The sequence below is a fragment of the Coregonus clupeaformis genome, chromosome 19, assembly GCF_020615455.1.
Source record: "Coregonus clupeaformis isolate EN_2021a chromosome 19, ASM2061545v1, whole genome shotgun sequence".
NCBI classification, from domain to species: domain Eukaryota; kingdom Metazoa; phylum Chordata; class Actinopteri; order Salmoniformes; family Salmonidae; genus Coregonus; species Coregonus clupeaformis.
The window spans coordinates 4,656-28,262 of record NC_059210.1 but is presented as its reverse complement, the minus strand read 5'-3'; the positions used below and the strand labels follow the sequence as shown (position 1 = coordinate 28,262).

Here is a 23,607-nt window from a genome sequence, read left to right as displayed (position 1 = left end):
GAGGAATATTGAATAGCCCTGGAGTACATTGGGGGTATGGAGGTTAGAGAGGCAGGCCATTTACAAAAGGGTTGGTGGTTCAAATCTCAGGACTGATGGGTAGTAAGCTGGTAGAGCACGGCGCTTGTAACGCCAAGGTAGTGGGTTCGATCCCCGGCACCACCCATACACAAAAAAACAATTTTTGCACGCACGACTGTAAGTCGCTTTGGATAAAAGCGTCTGCTAAATGGCATATTATTATTATTATTATAACCAGCTGGTTGCTTGCATCAGAATCTCAGGTGCCACCTAGTTGTCACGGATTCCGCCGAGGCTGCTCCTCCTCCTTGTTCGGGCAGGCTTCGGCGTTCGTCGTCCCCGGAGTACTAGCTGCTACCGTTGGATGTTCTCTGTGTTTGTTTGGTTTTGTCTGTTTGGTGCAGCTGTGTCTTATCCTGTCCTGATTATGTCACCTATAAGTTTCCTTTGGTGTTGTTTGTAGTTGTGTGTTGTTGTACGCCTGTCCGTTGGGGTTTTGGATTTTGCATTCTTGTTATTAAGTGTATTGACGCACTGTTTGCGCATCGCTTATGTTTAGTGTTTTACGCATTGTTTTGCGTATCGCTCGCCTCCGTTGTTTGAGGCCCTTTATTTTGTATTTGTCATTTGCTGACAAGTAAAGTCTGTTTGGACTAAGCTTCTGTGTCCTGCGCCTGACTCCAACACCACATCCACCTCAAAACACTGACACTAGTACCATTGTGCCCTTGAGCAAGGCACTTAACCCCTAACCTGCTAAGGGCATTGCTCTGTCAACTGACACTATGTGATTCCAGCCTCTTGGGTGTGTTGTCTGGGGAGAACAGGAATTACAGAACAGACACAAAAAAGACACAGTGACTGACCTACCCCTTTTATGGATTTCCCTATCATAGACATTACAGCTGCAAAAATATGCACTGATATAAGTTACAGTATCTATGTATGTGTATATACAGTGCATTCGGAAAGTATTAAGACCCCTTGACTTTTTCCACATTTTGTTACGTTACAGCCTTATTCAAAAATTGATTAAATAGTTTTTTTTCCCCTCATCAATCTACATACAATACCCCATGATGACTAAGCAAAAACTGGTGTTCAGTCATTGTCATTTGACTGGTCGCGTAGCCATATGGATCCAGGAAGAAGAGTTGTATTGATCATTGTACAGAGACAGGCGTCCATTTCTGTGGTCACACATACTGTACAGCAAGGGTATTGAATTCTGGGCCTGGAGGCCCACAGCAATTCTTGTTTTCATTCTTTCCTTCTAATAGGGATTGATTTAAACCTGGAAGCCAATTGTGAGAGGGCTCTCTGACCAATCAATGACTTTAATTGATTAAGTACCAGAGAGAATATAGAAGCAGTGGAGGAATCTTGAATAGCCCTGGAGTACATGGGGGATATGGACTTGTTTGAGCTATTTTTGCCATAATATGAACTTGGTCACAACACAACTGATTGGCTCAAACGCATTAAGAAGGAAAGGAATTCCACAAATTAACTTTTAAGAAGGCACACCTGTTAATTGAAATGCATTCCAGGTGACTAACTCATGAAGCTGGTTGAGAAAATGCCACGAGTGTGCAAAGCTGTCATCAAGGCAAAGGGTGGCTATTTGAAGAATCTCAAATCTCAAATATATTTTGAATTTGTTTAACACTTTTTTGGTTACGACATGATTCCATGTGTTATTTCATAGTTTTGATGTCTTCACTATGTTTCTACAATGTAAAAAAATGGTAAAAATTAAAGAAAAAGCCTTGAATGAGTAGGTGTGTCCAAACGTTTGACTGGTACTGTATGTACAGTGGGGAGAACAAGTATTTGATACACTGCCAATTTTGCAGGTTGTCCTACTTACAAAGCATGTAGAGAGGTCTGTCCTGTTTATCATAGGTACACTTCAACTGTGAGAGACAGAATCTAAAACAAAAATCCAGAAAATCACATTGTATGATTTTTAAGTAATTCATTTGCATTTTATTGCATGGCATAAGTATTTGATACATCAGAAAAGCAGAACTTAATATTTGGTACAGAAACCTTTGTTTGCAATTACAGAGATCATACGTTTCCTGTAGGTCTTGACCAGGTTTGCACACACTGCAGCAGGGATTTTGGCCCACTCCTCCATACAGACCTTCTCCAGATCCTTCAGGTTTCGGGGCTGTCGCTGGGCAATACAGACTTTCAGCTCCCTCCAAAGATTTTCTATTGGGTTCAGGTCTGGAGACTGCCTAGGCCACTCCAGGACCTTGAGATGCTTCTTACGGAGCCACTCCTTAGTTGCCCTGGCTGTGTGTTTCGGGTCGTTGTCATGCTGGAAGACCCAGCGACGACCCATCTTCAATGCTCTTACTGAGGGAAGGAGGTTGTTGGCCAAGATCTCGCAATACATGGCCCCATCCATCCTCCCCTCAATACGGTGCAGTCGTCCTGTCCCCTTTGCAGAAAAGCATCCCCAAATAATGATGTTTCCACCTCCAAGCTTCACGGTTGGGATGGTGTTCTTGGGGTTGTACTCATCCTTCTTCTTCCTCCAAACACGGCGAGTGGAGTTTAGACCAAAAAGCTCTATTTTTGTCTCATCAGACCACATGACCTTCTCCCATTCCTCCTCTGGATCATCCAGATGGTAATCGGCAAACTTCAGACGGGCCTGGACATGCGCTGGCTTGAGCAGGGGGACCTTGCGTGCGCTGCAGGATTTTAATCCATGACGGCGTAGTGTGTTACTAATGGTTTTCTTTGAGACTGTGGTCCCAGCTCTCTTCAGGTCATTGACCAGGTCCTGCCGTGTAGTTCTGGGCTGATCCCTCACCTTCCTCATGATCATTGATGCCCCTTGAGGTGAGATCTTGCATGGAGCCCCAGACCGAGGGTGATTGACCGTTATCTTGAACTTCTTACATTTTCTAATAATTGCGTCAACAGTTGTTGCCTTCTCACCAAGCTGCTTGTCTATTGTCCTGTAGCCCATCCCAGCGTTGTGCAGGTCAACAATTTTATCCCTGATGTCCTTACACAGCTCTCTGGTCTTGGCCATTGTGGAGAGGTTGGAGTCTGTTTGATTGAGTGTGTGGACAGGTGTCTTTTATATAGGTAACGAGTTCAAACAGGTGCAGTTAATACAGGTAATAAGTGGAGAACAGGAGGGCTTCTTAAAGAAAAACTAACAGGTCTGTGAGTGCCGGAATTCTTACTGGTTGGTAGGTGATCAAATACTTATGTCATGCAATAAAATGCAAATTAATTACTTAAAAATCATACAATGTGATTTTCTGGATTTTTGTTTTAGATTCCGTCTCTCACAGTTGAAGTGTACCTATGATAAAAATGACAGACCTCTACATGCTTTGTAAGTAGGAAAACCTGCAAAATCGGCAGTGTATCAAATACTTGTTCTCCCCACTGTATATGTGGGTGTGTGTGTTCGCACACAGTGTGTGCTGACATGCTCTATTTGCTTGTACAAATCAACACTTGTGTCAGATCTGCCCTGCAACTGATCAGTTATGACTATGATTATGACTGATAAACATATCATCAAACATATATATGAAATAACACAAGATACAGCTATTCACGTACAGTAGTTCAGGTATAGGCAGGTATGGAAACACACACACACACACTCTCACGGACACACTCAAGGACACGCACACATGGACAATCATGGAAAACCAGAAACAAACACACAGACACACACACAGACATGGTCACACACACACCGACACATGGCTTCAACTTTAATAAACATTCCTATCTCACCATCATTTCTTTAACAGCCCTTTCCTTTTAGCAGTGTCAGGAAGAGAGGATCAGGAAATGTGGATGTAAATGACTGGCCTGAGGAAAGTAAAGTTTTGAATAGAGAATCATTTTTACGGAGTTATGAAAAGACATGCAGATCATGCGTGTGTGAGGGTGAGAAAGGAAGAGAGAGAGACAAAGGGAGAGTTGAAAGCAGTACGATGACAAAGCATGGGTGAGAGAGAAATGGTGTACGTGCTAAAGATGTAGAAATACTGAAAAGAATTTTGAAATAAATTGACCCCAGATGTATCTGAGTATTATAGAAGCAAGAAAATGCTGACATGTAGCCCTTATACAGTGCCTGTTGACTTTTCCACATTTTGTTAGGTTACAGCCTTATTCTAAAATTGATTAAATTGTTTTTTCCCCCTCATCAATCTACACATAATGACAAAGCAAAAACAGGTTCTTAGAAATTTATTAAAAATAAGAAACTGAAATATATGACATTTACATAAGTATTCAGACCATTTACTCAGTACTTTGTTGAAGCACCTTTGGCAGCGATTACAGTCTTCTTAACTATGACGCTACAAGCTTGGCACACCTGTATTTGGGGAGTTTCTCCCATTCTTCTCTGCAGATCCTCTCAAGCTGTCAGGTTGGATGGGGAGCGTTGCTGCACAGCTATTTTCAGGTCTCTTCAGAGATGTTAGATTGGGTTCAATTCCGTGCTCTGGCTAGGCCACTCAAGGATATTGAGACTTGTCCCGAAGCCACTCCTGCGTTGGCTTGGCTGTGTGCTTAGGGTCGTTGTCCTGTTGGAGGGTGAACCTTCGCCACAGTCTGAGGTCTTGAGCGCTCTGTAGAAGGTTTTCATCAAGGAACTCTCTGTACTTTGCTCCGTTCATCTTTTGCTCGATCCTAACTAGTCTCCCAGTCCCAGCCACTGAAAAACATCCCCACAGCATGATGCTGCCACCACCATACTTCACCGTAGGGATGGTGCCAGGTTTCCTCCAGACGTGACGCTTGGCATTCAGGCCAAAGAGTTCAATCTTGGTTTCATCAGACCAGAGAATCTTGTTTCTCATGGTCTGAGAGTCTTTAGGTGCCTTTTGACAAACTCCAAGCGGGCTGTCATGTGCCTTTTTACTGAGGAGCGGCTTCCGTCTGGCCACTCTACCATAAAGGCCTGATTGGTAGAGTGCTGTAGAGATGGTTGTCCCTCTGGAAGGTTCTCCCATCTCCACAGAGGAACTCTAGCACTCTGTCAGTGACCATTCTGTTCTTGGTCACCTCCTGACCAAGGTCCTTCTCCCCCAATTGCTCAGTTTGGCCGGGCAGCCAGCTCTAGGAAGAGTCTTGGTGGTTCCAAACGTCTTCCATTTAAGAATGATGGAGGCCAGTGTTCTTGGGGACCTTCAATGTAGCAGAATGTTTTTTGTTCCCTTCCCCAGATCTGTGCCTCGACACAGTCCTGTCTCAGAGCTCTATGGACAATTCCTTTGACCTCATGGCTTGGTTTTTACTCTGACTATCACTGTCTGCTGTGGTAGCTTATATAGACAGGTGTGTGCCTTTCCAAATCATGTCCAATTAATTGAATTTACGACAGGTGGACTCCAATAAAGTTGTAGAAACATCTCAAGGATGATCGACGGAAACAGGATGCACCTGAGCTCAATTTCGAGTCTCATGGCAAAGGGTCTGAATACTTATGGAAATAAGGAATTTCTGTTTTTTTATTATTAATACATTTGCAAACATTTCTAAAAAACTATTTTCGAGTTGTCATTATGGGATATTGTGTAGATTGCTGAGGATTTATATTTATTTAATCAATTTTAGAATAAGGCTGTAACGTAACAAAATGTGGAAAGAGTCAAGGGGTCTGAATACTTTCCGAAAGTACTGTTTAGTTATAGCCTCCATAATAATTATAGTGCCAATTGGCATATGGCTAGCTGGTCTGCATAAACCAATAGGGTTTTACTGATATATATATACACATTACCGTTCCAAAGTTTGGGGTCACTTAGAAATGTCCTTGTTTTCAAAAGAAAATGATTTTTTTATCCATTAAAATAGCATCAAATTGATCAGAAATACAGTGTAGACATTGTTAATGTTGTAAATGGCTATTGTAGCTGGAAACGGCTGATATTTTATGGAATAACTACATAGGCGTACAGAGGCCCATTATCAGCAACCAATGTGTTCCAATGGCACGTTGTGTTTGCTAATCCAAGTTGATAATTATAAAAGGCTAATTGATCATTAGAAAACCTTTTTGCAATTATGTTAGCACGGCTGAAAACTGTTGTGCTGATTAAAGAAGCAATAAAACTGGCCTTGAGACTAGTTGAGTATCTGGAGCATCAGCAATTGTGGGTTCGATTACAGGCTCAAAATGGCCAGAAACAAAGAACTTTCTTCTGAAACTCGTCAGTCTATTCTTGTTCTGAGAAATGAAGGCTATTCCATGCGAGAAATTTCCAAGAAACTGAAGATCTCGTACAACGTTGTGTACTACTCCCTTCACAGAACAGCGCAAACTGGCTCTAACCAGAATAGAAAGAGGAGCGGGAGGCCCCGGTGCACAACTGAGTAAGAGGACAAATACATTATAGTGTCTAGTTTGAGAAACAGGTGCCTCACAGGTCTTCAACTGGCAGCTTCATTAAATAGTACCCGCAAAACACCAGTCTCAACGTCAACAGTGAAGAGCGATGCCGGGATGCTGACCTAGGCAGAGTTGCAAAGAAAAAGTCCAGTGTTCTTTTGCCCATCTTAATCTTTTCTTTTTGTTGGCCAGTCTGAGATATGGCTTTTTCTTTGCAACTCTGCCTAGGTGGTCAGCATCCCGGAGTCGCCTCTTCACTGTTGACGTTGAGCCTAGCCTTCATTTCTCAGAACAAGAATAGACTGACGAGTTTCAGATGAAAGTTCTTTGTTTCTGGCCATTTTGAGCCTGTAATCAAACCCACAATTGCTGGTGGTCCAGATACTCAACTAGTCTCAAGAAGGCCAGTTTTATTGCTTCTTTAATCAGCACAACAGTTTTCAGCTGCGCTAACATAATTGCAAAAGGGTTTTCTAATGATCAATTAGCCTTTTAAAATGATAAACTTGGACAAGCAAACACAATGTGCCATTGGAACACAGGACTGATGGTTGCTGATAATGGGCCTCTGTACGCCTATGTAGATATTCCATTAAAAATCAGCCGTTTCCAGCTACAATAGCCATTTACAACATTAACAATGTCTACACTGTATTTCTGATCAATTTGATGTTATTTTAATGGACCAAAAATTTGATTTTCTTTCGAAACAAGGACATTTCTAAGTGACCCCAAACTTTTGAACACACACACACACACACACACACCAGTCAAAAGTTTGGACACACCTACTCATTAAAGGGTTTTTCCTTTATTTTTACTATTTTCTACATTGTAGAATAATAGTGAAGACATCAAACTATGAAAGAACACATATGCAATCATGTAGTAACCAAAAAAGTTTAACAAATTAAAACATATTTTAGATTTTAGATTCTTCAAAACATTAAGAACACCTGTTCTTTCCATGACATCGAGTAACCAGGTTAATCCAGGTGAAAGCTATGATCCCTTATTGATGTCACTTGTTAAATCCACTTCAATTAGTGTAGATGAAGGGGAGTAGACAGGTTAAACAAAGATGTTTAAGCCTTTAGACTAATGAGACATGGATTGTGTATGTGTGCCATTCAGATGGTGAATGGGCAAGATAAACGATTGAAGTGCCTTTGAACAGGGTATGGTCATAGGTGCCAGGATGCAACTCAATATTAGGAAGGTGTTCCTAATGTTTGGTATACTCAGTGTATATATCACAGAAACGTCCACCAAAAGGAAATATAAGATTCTGTTTGACAGTGTGTGTACAGGTATGTGTGTGGGAGGTTGGTGGGGGTTGTCAGATTCTGTTTGACAGTGTGTGTACATGTATGTGTGTGGGAGGTTGGTGGGGGTTGTCAGCCCATCACCCAATATGTGGGCCACATCCCAAATGGAAACCTATTCCCTTTATAGTGCACTACTTTTGACCAGGGTCCATATGGCTCTGGTCAAAAGTAGCGCACTATGTAAGAGTTGTGGTAAACATCCTGGGAAGTTGTTAGGTTAGGTCTTCAGGTGTTCACCATGTCCCTGAGTCCAGATAGAGTGGGATGCACACCCCCCCCGGGCTTCCCACCGGCCCCCCAATGGCCTTTTTACTGGTCCATGGGAGCATGCAGTAGGTCGCCAATAACTCCATAAAGACAGATAACGGTCGAGCCCTGCATAAACATGCACTTTGTCACCTTCGACACTCGCACCTGTCCACGGGGTAGAAAGAGCAGGGAGTATACACCTGCTACACCAGGGGTGTGTGTGTGATGGTATCTGCACCTGTACGCTACTGTTATACCCTCTTACCCTGACACAGACACACACACACACACACCTCCAATCACAGTCCTTATCTGGTCGACCTTTCAGAAGCCATAAAGAAGCCAGGAAGATGTCAGTACAGGGTGGGGACAGACGCGGTGACATCAGGGCCTTCCTGTTACCCCCTGCCTGCCTGCCTGCATGCCCACATGCCCAGGGACAGTTTTGTAACCACTGTACTGTCCATGGAGCATCCTATGTAATAGAACATAGTAGCTGTGGCATGGCCACCACTCACTGTGTTGTTTTAACTCTCTCATCATGTCACCACATACAACAATAATGTTGGGAAACCTCTGCCATGTTTTGATAACCCTGTATAATTGATGGTCAGTGATAATAGTGATAGCTGCCTGTAGTAGTTCTCTCGTACTGTATATTGTGTTTGATGATCCATCAGCAGCTGTGTGGAAATATCATTCCCTCTACCAGAGCGGACTGAGTTGGCCAACAAAATGAAATCCTTTTCTAAATGACCCTGGTCATCTCAATAAACATTCAAAATTAGATATCCTTATTTATATCCTTGTGTAATACTAATGTGGTATAAATAATATTCTCGTCACCTCCTGTCAAATCATTTCCCCTAATATATAAATTGCCCATTTCTCTTACGATGGCATTTCTGGGTTACTTTCCAGGCCCCTCGGTGGCCTAAATAAACCTCAGTGATTTGTTTGTGTTACTGTATACTTCTAAACCAATTTACTGCCACTCAATCTGAGCCGCGATTTGGTTAATGTCCGCCTTGCTCATGCTCGAATTGTATCTCAGGTCCTAAGAGGTTGATCAAATCAATTTCCAGGACTATTGAACAAAAAAAACAAAATCTCTAGGAGACTTACCTGATTAAATAAGGTTAAAGGAAATACGTTTTTTAAGTGTAATGACTAAAGAGGGACTGTCTTCTGCACTATTCAGGTGCAAGCTTAAACAATTCCCTTCAATGTGTGTGTGTAATTTGCCTCGATTGTTGAAATGAAATGAGCACCTTCACCGAAAGCAGCCGTTTAGAAAACAGACCCTCCCACCCAGCACAATTTTCTCTACTCTCTCTTTCTGCACTTCAGCATTGTGAATGTGCTTCATAACACAGTATGTAGTCATTGAATTTGCCTCAATCTATTATCCATATGGAATACGGTTTCAACTTTTGTGCCGATTGATAATACAACACATTCATTTCATAAGGAAATACACTATAATGACATGGTGTCAAGGTAATGGTTGCTGTAGAATTCTATTGAGTTCTATTGAATTGCACCTTCATTGAGACGGGAATTTGTTGTATAGCACATCAGAACCCAGTCTTTAAAAAACGTGCATTGGTAGAGCTGTATGGATTTCTGAACATATGGCATACATAAACCAAATTTAAGTACCATTTGTCATGGGCTCAAAGGACCACCAAAGAAGTAACATGATAGTATATTACGATAACCTAGACACTCAGCACAGAGCAGTTTGCTTGGCCAGGTAGTTAGTATCTGTCAGTCAGTTCCAACAACCTCTAATCGTTTATGGTCCTCATTGTCCCAGAAGCCTGTCTGACTGGCTGCTACCCCCCCCCACCCCCCCCCAACCCCCCCACACACACACAGATAAACAGATTGCAGACAAACCAACCCAGGCCAGTGAATGGTGAAAGGGTGACATCTAGTGACGTCTGACATAGGTCAGTGAAGAACCAAATGAGATACAGAACAGACAATCAATCACATAAACACCTGCCTTTAATATTTCACGTCAAATGTTTCTCACTACATACCCATAAAATTCATTTTCCAAATTTCTCCACTTCAGAAACAAAGTTGTCTCCTCTGCTATTTCAATGCGATGTGTCCTTGGCATTTTGCCAGCAAGTTGTAAGTCAAGTCTATTGCAGTTGCCCCTGTCTTCAGCCAGTGTTCTACAGTGCACAGCCATGCCTGATATTGTTGCTGTTATTGTTATCTAGGTCACACACACAGTTGTCAGAGTTCTGTGGTTGGCTAGGGGAAGGATGTGGTTGTTCTGCTTGAGTCTCAGTACTCTTAGGGTTAAGTCCTGCTTGGGTCTTCGTGCTGCTTGGATGAAGTCCTGGTTGGGTCTCTGTTCTGTTTAGATTAAGTCCTGCTTGGGTCTTCGTGCTGCTTGGATGAAGTCCTGGTTGGGTCTCAGGTCAGTTACTGTTTACTACGGGTTGATGATGAAGCTGAGTCTTCGCCGACGCCCTACCCAAGACCCCGCGAGGCTCCCTAAAACTCACACACACACTACAGTTCTTACCGTGGCCAACCTCTTTAACCTTCGACATCTCTCCTCTGCTGCGCGCCCCCTGTATCCTCTGTATCCTCCACTTGCGCCCCCTGCCTCTGCCACCGATGCCTGCATCCCCCTTCCCATCCCTCTGCGGCTCCACAGCATCCTGCTGCTGGCGCTGAAGGAACAATGAAGCGGCCAGGTCGGAGTGGGACGAGGTACTGTCGATGAGCCTCCTCCCCAGGGCCAGCGGCCTCACAGGCAGGGCCAGGCGCAGGCGCTTCCAGAAGCGAGAGGTGGGCGGCTCCGACTGGCGTCCCCTCCAGGTGATGGTGTCGGTACTGCGGCGTAGCTGCTGGGCCTCAGTGCAGGAGGCCAATAGTCTCGGGAGGGGGCCGTAAAGGATGGTGATGATGTGTGCATGGCTGGTGAGCTGGATGTAGAGGCCCAGGCGACACTCCAGCAGGCTGACGCTCTTCTCTGTCAGATAGTCAGGGCTAAGGACCAGCAGGATCCGGCAGCTTGACTGCATACACCTGAGGACAGCCTCCGACACATCTAGGGGAGGGACTCATCTTAGGAACCCACCAGGACAGGACAATGACACTATTGGCAACATTCAATCAAAACCGCATTGCGGTATTTAAAGATACACTACGTACGTTTAGTTGCCATATTTTGGCTAGAATGCATGTGCTAATATATACAGTTGAAGTCGGAAGTTTACATACACTTAGGTCGGAGACATCTGAAAATGATCGGAGAGGTTGAGGGTAGAGGAAGTTCAGGAGTAAAAACAAACAAAATATAATTATTGTAAAATTTACTGTGTCCATAACATTTATATAGTATGAATAAGCTGGAAGTAGAGGCCTAAGCATTGTTGTTCACTAGTTTACTCCAATTAGGGAAGGTGTGGTGGGGTTTGAATGTAATAAAGGGAAATATATTTAAAGAAAGGATATGTATATATATGTATGTATATGTATTTACATGTATGTATGTGTATATGTACAGTTGAAGTTGGAAGTTTACATACACTTAGGTTGGAGTCATTAAAACTTGTTTTTCAACCACTCCACACATTTCTTGTTAACAAACTATAGTTTTGGCAAGTCGGTTAGGACATCTACTTTGTGCATGACACAAGTCATTTTTCCAACAATTGTTTACAGATTATTTCACTTATAATTCACTGTATCACAATTCCAGTGGGTCAGAAGTTTACATACATTAAGTTGACTGTGCCTTTAAACAGCTTGGAAAATTCCAGGAAATGATGTCAAGGCTTTTGAAGCTTCTGATAAGTTAATTGACATCATTTGAGTCAATGGTCCCATGTAGCTCAGTTGGTAGAGCATGGCGCTTGCAACAACAGGGTTGTGGGTTTGATTCCCACGGGGGGCCAGTATGAAAAATAAAAATAAATGTATGCACTCACTAACTAAGTCGCTCTGGACAAGTCTGGTTCATCCTTGGGAGCAATTTCCAAACGCCTGAAGGTACCATGTTCATCTGTATAAACAATAGTACGCAAGTATAAACACCATGGGACCACGCAGCCGTCATCCCGCTCAGGAAGGAGACGTGTTCTGTCTCCTAGAGATGAATGTACTTTGGTTGCGAAAAGTGCAAATCAATCCCAGAACAACAGCAAATGTGAAGATGCTGGAGGAAACAGGTACAAAAGTATCTGTAAAACAAGTCCTATATCGACATAACCTGAAAGGCCGCTCAGCAAGGAAGAAGCCACTGCTCCAAAACCGCCATAAAAAGGTCAGACTACGGTTTGCAACTGCACATGGGGACAAAGATCATACTTTTTGGAGAAATGTCCTCTGGTCTGATGAAACAAAAATATAACTGTTTGGCCATAATGACCATCGTTATGTTTGGAGGAAAAAGGGGGTGCCTTGCAAGCCGAAGAACACCATCCCAACCAAGAAGCACGGGGGTGGCAGCTTCATGCTGTTGGGGTGCTTTGCTGCAGGAGGGACTGGTGCACTTCACAAAATAGATGGCATCATGAGGAAGGAAAATTATGTGGATATATTGAAGCAACATCTCAAGACATCAGTCAGGAAGTTAAAGCTTGGTTGCAAATGAGTCTTCCAAATGGACAATGACCCCAAGCATACTTCCAAAGTTGTGGCAAAATGGCTTAAGGACAACAAAGTCAAGGTATTGGAGTGGCCATCACAAAGCCCTGACCTCAATCCTATAGAAATTTGTGGGCAGAACTGAAAAAGTGTGTGCGAGCAAGGAGGCCTACAAACCTGACTCAGTTACACCAGCTCTGTGGGAAGCTTGTGGAAGGCTACCCAAAACGTTTGACCCAAGTTAAACAATTTAAAGGCAACACTACCAAATACTAATTGAGTGTATGTAAACTTCTGACCCACTGGGAATGTGATGAAAGAAATAAAAGCTGAAATAAATCACTCTCTACTATCATTCTGACATTTCACATTCTTAAAATAAAGTGGTGATCCTAACTGACCTAACACAGGGAATTATTCCTTGGATTAAATGTCAGGAATTGTGAAAAGCTGAGTTTAAATGTATTTGGCTAAGGTGTATGTAAACTTCCAACTTCAACTGTACATTTCTTATCCCATTAAACCACACAAATCTTACATTTTAAGCTAACAAACATGTATGATTTTGCTCATGAATGTGGGGAGGAGAGGTAGGCTCATTTATAGATAATATTTCTGTCTATTTAGGGGACCCCTTTTGGCTGAAGTGCACCCCTACAGGCAAAAATTCTGCAAAGCTAGATTTTTTCTGTCACAGATTCAGCCGAGGCTGCTCCTCCTCCTTGCTCGGGCAGGCGTCGGCGTTCGTCGTCACTGGAGTACTAGCTGCTACCGATCTATGTTTCTGTGTTCTACTTGTCTTGTCTTTATTGTTCACACCTGGTTCACATTAGGTATTGATTACTTCCCTATTTAACCCTCTGGCTCCCACTGTATGTTGTGCGTGTTTGTTCATGTTTGGTTGTCGTCTGGTGAGCGGGTTTGTTTCCTCCCTGCGTGGTTATGTTATTTACGTTACCTACGAGTAAAGTACGTTTTCGATTAGCTCTGTGTCCTGCGCCTGACTTCGTCCTACCGCATCACACTGACACCCTGACATTTTCCTACGGTCAAATAAAGTTACAGAATAGTTTTGATGTACTGTAAAAAACGTACTAACCACTAACAAGTGGACTCACCTCACAACTGTGCACATTAATCACACTGATTAAACATTGCTATGGCAGGTTCCACTGAATTTCAGCCTATACATTTCCCACGATCAAAAACAATGACAAATGCACAATGTCAACATACTCATAGCTATCATAGATATCACCTTCCAGAAATATATTTCAACCAGGAACTCCAAACACACAGCCATGTGAAAGATAATAATATACCATATGCATAATATGACAAACTTTAATGAAAATGTGATGAAATTAAATGACATGACATGGATGAAACGGATATTGAGATGTAAAAAAATGAATTTATTCAGATAAACATTTACATAATATGAAAGAATTATACAAAACGATATAACATGTGGGACTCTTTCAAAAGAGCATTTAACAGAATGCAAAACAAATGGATGAATAGCTTGTCACTCACAAAAAGGAAACAAGACGACAGTGAAATGATGGAACAATGGTGTGTGTGTATGTGTGTGCGTCCGTATGTCACGTATATCCTATGCCATTCTGTATTCTAAGCGCGAGTTGCATCTCCCCTATGTTATTATGCACGCTGTTTGTGTCTATAGCTATATTCTGCAGTGGTATCGCGTTACTTGGCTCTGTAGCGGGTCTTCAATCCTTCTGACAGGCAGCTCCACACGCAGTCGCTTCCAGAACCTAGAGGACAGATCACTGGATTTGTCCCCTTGCCAACGGACCAGCGCCAGGGCCACCCTCGCCCGCCTCAGCTCGCGCACCCAGCCGTCCCGCCTCAGTGGCTTATACTGGACCAGGATGACCCGTAGATGCCCACCCCACGCCATGCTGTCCAGCCCTGCCTTGAGCTCCAGCAGGGCCTGGGTCCCCTGGAGGCCGTATCCTGGGCTGAGCACCACCAGGAGGCGGCGACTGCGGCCCACAAAGGTCAGCGTCTCGTCTGTGATGGCTGGGAAGGGGGAGGGGATCACACCATTCTCACTCAGTCACACAGTGTGTTCGAGGGGGTCGGCCTGAACAAGGTACTATGCAGATTCGCTAATCTTGATCACATAATGAGTAGTAATTTGGGATGCAAGATGACTTGTAGATCAGTGATTCAGAGCAGAGCCTTTGTTCAGGCCAATCCTCCGAAACCTCTAATGGTAATAGCATGTGTCATTGTTAGGGCCAGAGGAGGTTTGCTGACCATGTGACCTGACCAGGGAAAACTCCAGGCCCTAGTTGTAGGCTATTAGGGACTAGAGTTTTTCCTGGTCAGGTCATGTGGTCAGGAAAACCTCCTGACTCCTGGTTTACTCTTACATTCTGTTCCCCTTTCTCTCATACACTCCTCATCCCGCTGTTGGACTGTTCCATACTGATATCAGTGCCTGAAGATAGACTATACCATTCTGTCTAAGCAGGGGGGTTATCCCATACTCACTCCCTCCAGGAAGGCTGTCCCTGTCGAAGATGCAGACAGTATATCCCAGCTCGTTCTCCAGGACCCTGCGCAGTGTCAAGAGGACAAATTGCTCCTCGTCGCTATTCCTTGCATACGAGATGTAGATGTCATACTCCTTGTCGTCTGAATGAGAGAGGAAGCAGAAACTCAGTAAATATGTATTTCACAGATGTCATTAGTAAGGTCAGGAGTTTCCTGACCACATGACCTGACCAGGCAAAATTCAGGGTAACTAACTAAGGCCTGGAGTGCTTGGTGTTTTTCCTGGTCAGGTTTAATAAGTTGGAGCCACACTTTCTTGGTCAGGTCAGGTGGTCAGGAAAAACTCCTGGACCTAGTTGGTTATTCTTAGCGAGGGCTGTCTGTACAGTAGGTGTGGCACCTGTACAGCGTTCGTCAGTTCCGAACCAGGAGCGATAGAACAGCAGCAGCTCCAGCCAGAAGATGTTATAGACCAGGAACAGCACCAGCATCAGGAACAGAGTCACGCCCAGGCCACAGCCCAGCTCCACGGATGGCAGGTACACTGAAAATACATTACAATAGAGAATTGGGTGCCTAGGGCTGGCATAGTGGGTAACACAGTCACCTGCAGGATATACTGTACCTGTATTCAGGGAGACATTTTCGCAGTGCAAAATAATTGTGTAAAGTATGAAAAATAGCATAAACCTATTTAGTCATATTAAGATGGTCATACTATGGATTATTAAGCTATTTCATTTAGAATTGTATGACCCATTTAGGTATAAAAACAATATGTAAAAATGTTTTTGATAATATATTGATTTTGGCCTTTACTACTAAAGCCCATAAAAACACATTGAATAACACATTCATAAATGACAAAGAGGACAGTCAAAAAATCTATCATAAGAAACAAGGTTTTTAAGTGTCTGTCCTAAATCTAGGAGATATAAAAAATTAAAAAACTCTGGAAATATATATTTATATATATATATTTTTTTACACATTCTTAGCACCTTTTTTGAGTAGGCACAAAACTACCTTCATACTTCCACTTTTTTTTTTTTTTTTACCCGTACCGGTTACCTTCAGACTAGTCCCGTGACACTTGTGGGGGTCCTAGAGAAAAACGGAGACGACCATCGTGTTTGTGAGAATCTCCCCTTTCCACAGTGGGGGTCCCATTAGTTTAGTGGTTCGGACACTACCAAACAGAAGTTGGCACATCGACGGTACCGACTACCGACTTCAGATATCTCTAGCTTAAATTGACAGATTTTGATGGGGATTTTTTTGTTGTGTCATTTAGATTGACGCACCGGTGCGTCAATCGACTCTATGGGGTTAAGCACCTTTCACACGAGTCATTGCAGCCCAATATGCTTCACAAGTTATTGTTTGAAATAATAAAACATAGTCGTACACTAAAGAATGCAGCATGTAAAAATAAAACAAAAAAAGCCAAGTGATAAAACAGAGCAAGATCTAAAACAATGGTATAAAATAATACTAATATATACTAAGATAATTTATCAAATGTTAAAAGCAATAAAACTGAGAATAAAAGGAAAACTAGTTAAAAATCAAGATAATTAGAATATTTTAATCATGTTACAGTAAACAGTTCACATTTGATCTCTGCTGCTTACCCTCTGCAGAGGTGAATGAAATAAATATTTCACAACTATTTCCATTGAGTGTTTAAAAAAAAAAATCTATCATGGAAACCATCACATAACAGTCCACAACATCAACCACAGAGCACTAGCTACACACTACTTTCCCATAGTGACTAATACGACACTCAGCACATTCCCACACAAATGCTCTGTGATGTGCTAACTCATTCCTCACCCTCCTCTTCTAGCACTGCCCTGCGGGTGGCCATGCCTCGGTTATTGCGTCCAGAGCAGTTGTATTCTCTGGTCAGGTCCTCTGAGCTGAAGTCCTGGATGTGGAGCACATTCTCAACTGTCCAGTCCCCATAATAAACCAACACCACCCTGTAGGATAGCGAGATGAGGGGAGGAGAGAGGAGATGAGGGGAAGTAATACATTGGACAGGAGTGACAGAAGAACGAGAGGAGAGGATAGAAACAATCAAAAAGAACAGTATAGAATAAGTGTAGAGAAGAATAGAGATGAGAAGAGAAAGTAACAGAAGAGACGAGACAAGAAAATACTAAAGAGGATGAGACTTACCTAGAAGTGAATGAGATGCGGGGGTCAGCTAGCTGCTCTACAGTCTTCCCATTGATGGTCCACCAGGTCTCCCTGGGTCCTTCCAGGTAGGGCAACGACACTTTGCATATGAGATTCACCTCTGACCCTGCAACAGTCACCACGGTGATCAATACTGCTGCATTACCATGGGAACAATGTCTACTGTGCTACTGTGTCACCATGACAATATGGTGAAAAAAGAAATATCAACAACTCACAAAAAAATGCAAGTAACATTCTGTGAAATGGTAGTGATTTTACTCGAGTTGCCAATGATGTCCTGTAAAATGTTATACAGCATGAAGTTTTTTAATTACATCAATTTAATGTGGAACTGTCACTTTGGTCTGTGATGGAAATATTATTATTGACACAACCAAAGAACAGCTAAACTTGTACAACACTCTACTCTAACTGGTGCAACAACTAATAACCTATAACAAAGCACGCTGGGAAATATGTTAATGAGGCCCAGAAGTCACAATACCATGCACCCATAAGTGGTCAATAGGTTGGAAATGTATTCTATGTGGTAATATTTCTGTAACACCTGAAATACAGATATTCTTTCCTCACCCATGACAATTTTCCCACAATGCAGTGTAATATTTTGTCAAACGTTTACAGTGCCTGTAGCCTTGCTGTTAGAAAACAAATCAAAGTATCCGACTTTCTGTTATCACATATGCATCTCCCCAAACGCACTCAATAATCATCGCCCATCTCAACTTTCAAATTAGTGACAGCCAACACATAAGATATGTTTAGCAAACTCAGTTAACTTCTAAGTTCTAAAACTGATCTCAAGTCAGTTACTAAAAAGTTGGAGATGGAAAGGCCTCAATGTGAGATTCACCTCTGACCCTGCAACAGTCACCAAGGCGATCAATAATGCGGCATTACAAAGGGAACAGTCTACTGTGCTAGATATTGTCACCATGACAATACCACCGCTACAGACATAATTACAACATTGTCACATTAAACATTTGTATAATATGAAAGAAGGAATAGCCACAACTCTGATGTTGATGATTCAATGTGTCAATGTTTAGTATAATTATTTTTCTATATTTATTGAGACAACTGTGTCACATCCATAGGCTTAGTATTCATTCTAATTCTATGATCACAACAGTGAGTAGTGGGATTAGTGGGAAGTGATGGTTTAATCTTGAACTGAATTGTATGACTTGTTATGGGGAAAGGTTTGAATTTGAGTTGAGTAAGTTGAACTTGATATATGTTGATATGCACTGAGTGTACAAAACATTAGGAACACCTTCCTAAATATTGAGTTGCTCCCCCTTTTGCCCTCAGAACAGCCTAAATTTGTCAGGGCATGGACTCTACAAGGTGTCCGAAAGCATTCCACAGGGATGCTGGCCCATGTTGACTCCAATGCTTCCCACAGTTGTGTCAAGTTGGCTGGATGTCCTTTGGGTGGTGGACCATTCTTGATACACACGGGAAACTGTTGAGCGTGAAAATCCCAGCAGCGTTGCAGTTCTTGACACACTCAAACCGGTGCGCCTGGCACCTACTACAATACCACGTTCAAAGACACTTAAATATTTTGTCTTTCCCATTCACCCTCTGAATGGCACACATACACAATCCATGTCTCAATTGTTTCAAGCATTAGAACTCCTTCTTTAACCTGTCTCCTCCCCTTCATCTACACTGGTTGAAGTGGATTGAACAGGTGACATCAATAAGGGATCATAGCTTTCACCTGGATTCACCTGGTAAGTCCATGTCATGGAAAGAGCAGGAGTTCCTAATGTTTTGTACACTCAGTGTATATCTTATAATATATTGATATGCTGATGTATCTGATAGTCCTTCTCTACCTACCTTGTTTGACAGGATAGAGTTGCTCCTTGGCAGGGTTGAGTATATTGGGCTCTTTGGGTAAACCACTGGAAGCTGAGAGAAACACAAAGTAGAAAATACGCCCAACTTGATAAACGTTTTCATAGTTATCCACAAAACCTAACCACAGGAAATACTCAAAAACATACATATCATTGAATTTATTTCATGGTCGCAAATGTTAACAAAAGGATGTACAGTGCAAGGTTCATAGTCTCAAAACATTCAGATAGTTGTAAAAAAAGGCCTTACACACTGCAGTTACATTGACCACTCTAGTGAAGTTGATGACTCTTCCTTTGGTCTCATAAGTGACCACACAGTGGTACAGTCCTTGGTAGTGCTCGAACATTATATAGATGACCAGCTTGTCTTCTTTGAGCACACGATCAAAGTTCCTGAAGGCCTTACAATCCTGCTCAAGGTCAACACAGATGGGGGGGAGGGGGGGGGGGCAGTTACCACTTGATGTGAACACAGATACTGTACAGTGACAGCATGAAGAGAAAATAAAACAGCTGTAATGAGTTGTACACAGGCTGATGGAACTGAGCACCGTTTAAGTAAGTCACTCGAAGGGTACAAAACCCTGTGGTGATATAGTCCATCTACATTACCTCTTTCTGAACAGGCCCTGTGTTTGGCAACAGTTGGGCTATGTTATGTTGTGTGTTATGTCTGGTTCCTTCCTTCAGCAAATTAAGGTTACATTCATAAAGTGGTGTATTATTAAGTGATATTGCCCGAGAGGTCCGGCCCGCTGGTGGTTTGAGTAAATTTGTTTATAATAATTAATAATAATAAAAAATTGGAACGAACTCAATACACTTGACTAAAACCAAATTGAAACTGTGTAGAAATTATAACCGACCTACATTCATACAGTTTGACTGTATCCAGCTCGCTAATAATCACATAAATGAAAGCTAGACAGTCAGGGAGCCTCATAAATTCCGATGGATAGAGGACACTTGTGACAGTGAGGAAACATTTTTTTTAAATCATTGCGGTTCCGGATCTAGTTGAAAACCGAATGCGTTTGACAGCCCTGGCATAGTAGCTATAGTTCAGCACATCAGAGCTTGCCGAACAGTCTGACAATTTGGATTTCATACAACCATGACAGCAAAAACTTAAGATATGTTCAGCAAACTCAAAACGTAAAAGGTTGATTTAACTTAGAAAGTTCTAAAACTTAAAATACAGTTACTAAAACATTGGAGAGGCCTCAAATTGTGTCATCAGTCATGAAATCAGTCAAACTTTATAAATCAGTCTTGAAATGGCACAACATGGGCATTCATTTAGAAAATAAAAGAACTTACTGTAATTTACTATCCGGTATCTTAGCTGAACATTTGTTGTTCATTTTACAGCTAACAAATGTAATAATTTGCTAGACCAGAATGCATTGTGGTCTACAGTAATATATTGTAAACTGGTGTAGCAGCACATTACTGTATGATTTACTGTAAAAATAAAAATACATAAATCCGTTACAGTGCTGGTTTTCTTGTTGAGAAGACAAAATATATCCAGATTACAATGAACTGGTCTTTGTTAAAAGCAGGTCAAGTCAACATTTTCATTATGTGATCAAGACATCATGTTTTCTGGTATATTAATATTGTGGCATCTCATTAAATATGCGCACATTTGCATATCCTTTTTGAAAATACTAATATTAATAGACCAAAATACCAACAAATCTCAAAATGTATAGGTAGATGCAAAAATGTCATTTTAGCCTGTGGTGCCTGGCCTTAACCAAATTATAACCAAAAACATGTTTACAAAACTTCCTTGTACAACTTAGTATACAATCTGACAACAATGTTTTCCCCCCTGGGGTTTATATTGATGATAGCAGTGCCTTTAAATAAGGAACCTATTTTGTAAATTGTATCAAGTAATACACCATCTTAGCTGCTATTGGTACTATGTACTGTATACAAGTGATAGTACTAGCCATTCTCTCATATTGTTAGTGAAATTAGTTGTACACAGACAGACCGAGGGTCACCTTACATGGTACCAGGTGACAGAGTGGCTAGAGTTAGGTCGCTTGATGTCCTCCAGGTCAGGGCAGGTTAGGGTCTTGCCCTCCTGTATTGGCGCGATGACTAAGGTGGGAGGCACAGCAGACTTCACCTCACAGTTAGGGTTCTGGCCACGTGGCACCACCACCAGGCGCACGGCAATCTTGGCACACGATGTCCTGTTTCTGAGAGGGGAAAGTACACACACACACACACACACACACACACACACACACAGATCATGTGAATCAGACAAACTTTGACTGTCATCCTTCTAAAAAACAGATATTGTAGGTCAGGAAGTTTTGGCTCAGGATATGACACACTTCCTGACCGTCCAACAGATAATGGATGGGTTCAAAAGATTAAAAGAATGTCTAACTTTTTATACAAACATCTGCTCATAGACCGGTTTTCTTGGTCGCATGGGTCAAAACCCCTGGCCCTACCGAGCCCAATCTCCATCCTACCTCAGCATGCAGATGTACTGGCCCGTGTCCTGCATGGTGGTTGGCTGCAGCCACAGCTTCTCCCTCTCCTTGCTGAGCCTCTGGTCGAGGTGGTGGAAGTCGATGGGCTGTTCCAGGTCCTGACCTGCAGCCACGTGGTACCACACCAGGTTGAGGCCCGCTGCCTGGGTCGAGTTGTAGTTGTAGACAGTGGGGTGGGAGAAGAGAGGGCAGGACAGCCAGCCTGCCTCCCCCTCCATCACCCACACGGCTCCATTGTCTGACTCGCCCCAGTCGTGGCACTGGGACTCTGAGAGAGGGATAGAGGGATTACTCTAGTCAGACAAAAACTCTCTCTCTCTCGGTGTGTGTGAGACAGTGTCACAGAAAACACAACACACATCCACAGAACATCAAAGAAGATTATGGACAAAGCTATTACAGTGGATGAATGATGATCATGATTATTATTATATAACCATGTTAATAAAAGTGAATGCGTTACTTTACATTGTACCCCACTTCACATTGTATTTAGGCACATTGGGCTTGGAGAAGTGGGGTAGGGAGAGGGAGAAGATGGGGGGCCTGTACTACTGTAGTAGTCATCCTCATATGTTTCTGTAAAGGGGTGGAGGTGGGGGGCTATGCTAGGCTGCACGACAGTTTGACGGTAATTGCCCTGTCAGATTCACAGAGAGAGTATTAGTCTTCCTATTAAAATCCCCCATATGGAACGTTACAAATTTCTGGAACCATCCATTTCCAACAACACCTCCTCCACACTGACACTTAACACAGACCCCCCCTTTCACCCACAACTGCGTGGGTTAGAAACGACACCAACGCCATCATCAAGTTAGCTAATGACACCACGGTTGTAGGCCTGATAACCAACAACTACGAGTCAGCCTATAGAGAGGAGGTAAGTGAACTGGCATTGTGGTGCAAAGACAAAAACCTCTCCCTCAACGCCAGCAAAACAAAGGAGTTGATTGTTGACTTCAGGAAGCAGAGGAAAGAAACATGCCCCGATCCACATCAATGGGACTGCAGTACAGAGTCAGCAGTTTTAAGTTCCTCGGCATCCACGTCACCGAAAACATGGACCAACAACAGCACCACTCTTGTCATGAGGGAGCAACAGTGTCTCTACTTCCTAAGGCAACTGAAGAAATTTGGCATATCACCCCTGGTCCTCGCCAAAAACGACCGCTGCACCATCGAGAGCGTCCTGACTGGTTGCATCACAGCCTGGTACGGGAATTGCTCCGTCCACAACCGCAAGGCCCTCTAGCGGGCAGACGGTATTGGAGCATGACATCTGATAGAAACTGTCTCTGAGTCATTTGGTATTTACATTTTCATAAATGTATATTTGAACTGGACTGACCTCCTGCTCCGATTCTCCGCACCTTAGCACACACACATTCACAACTTCTGCTACAAGATTTATTTTTAGGGGTAGATTAGCTTTAATATTGCAGATAGATTGTGGCTTCCATCAATGTAATTGTCTGCATCATTTCCAATCCCCCATAGAGTGAGGGAAAAAAAGTATTTGATCCCCTGCTGATTTTGTACGTTTGCCCACTGACAAAGAAATGATCAGTCTATAATTTTAATGGTAGGTTTATTTGAACAGTGAGAGACAGAATAACAACAAAAACATCCAGAAAAACACATGTCAAAAATGTTATAAATTGATTTGCATTTTAATGAGGGAAATAAGTATTTGACCCCCTCTCAATCAGAAAGATTTCTGGCTTCCATGTGTCTTTTATACAGGTAACGAGCTGAGATTAGGAGCACACTCTTAAAGGGAGTGCTCCTAATCTCAGCTTGTTACCTGTATAAAAGACACCTGTCCACAGAAGCAATCAATCAGATTCCAAACTCTC

At 42.5% G+C, this 23,607-nt stretch overlaps 1 protein-coding gene across 1 annotated transcript; it reads right to left on the bottom strand.

Moving 5' to 3' along the window:
• Window positions 1-9,984: 9,984 nt before the first annotated feature.
• On the bottom strand, window positions 9,985-22,016 carry LOC121560263 (interleukin-1 receptor accessory protein; the record flags this gene model as incomplete). Its single annotated transcript, XM_045205189.1, has 9 exons — window positions 9,985-11,068; window positions 15,133-15,276; window positions 15,536-15,679; window positions 16,975-17,123; window positions 17,323-17,449; window positions 19,201-19,272; window positions 19,471-19,633; window positions 21,247-21,442; window positions 21,728-22,016. Coding segments are annotated over 9 exons (1,922 nt in total), but the record flags the coding sequence as incomplete, so codon positions are not given.
• Window positions 22,017-23,607: the final 1,591 nt, after the last annotated feature.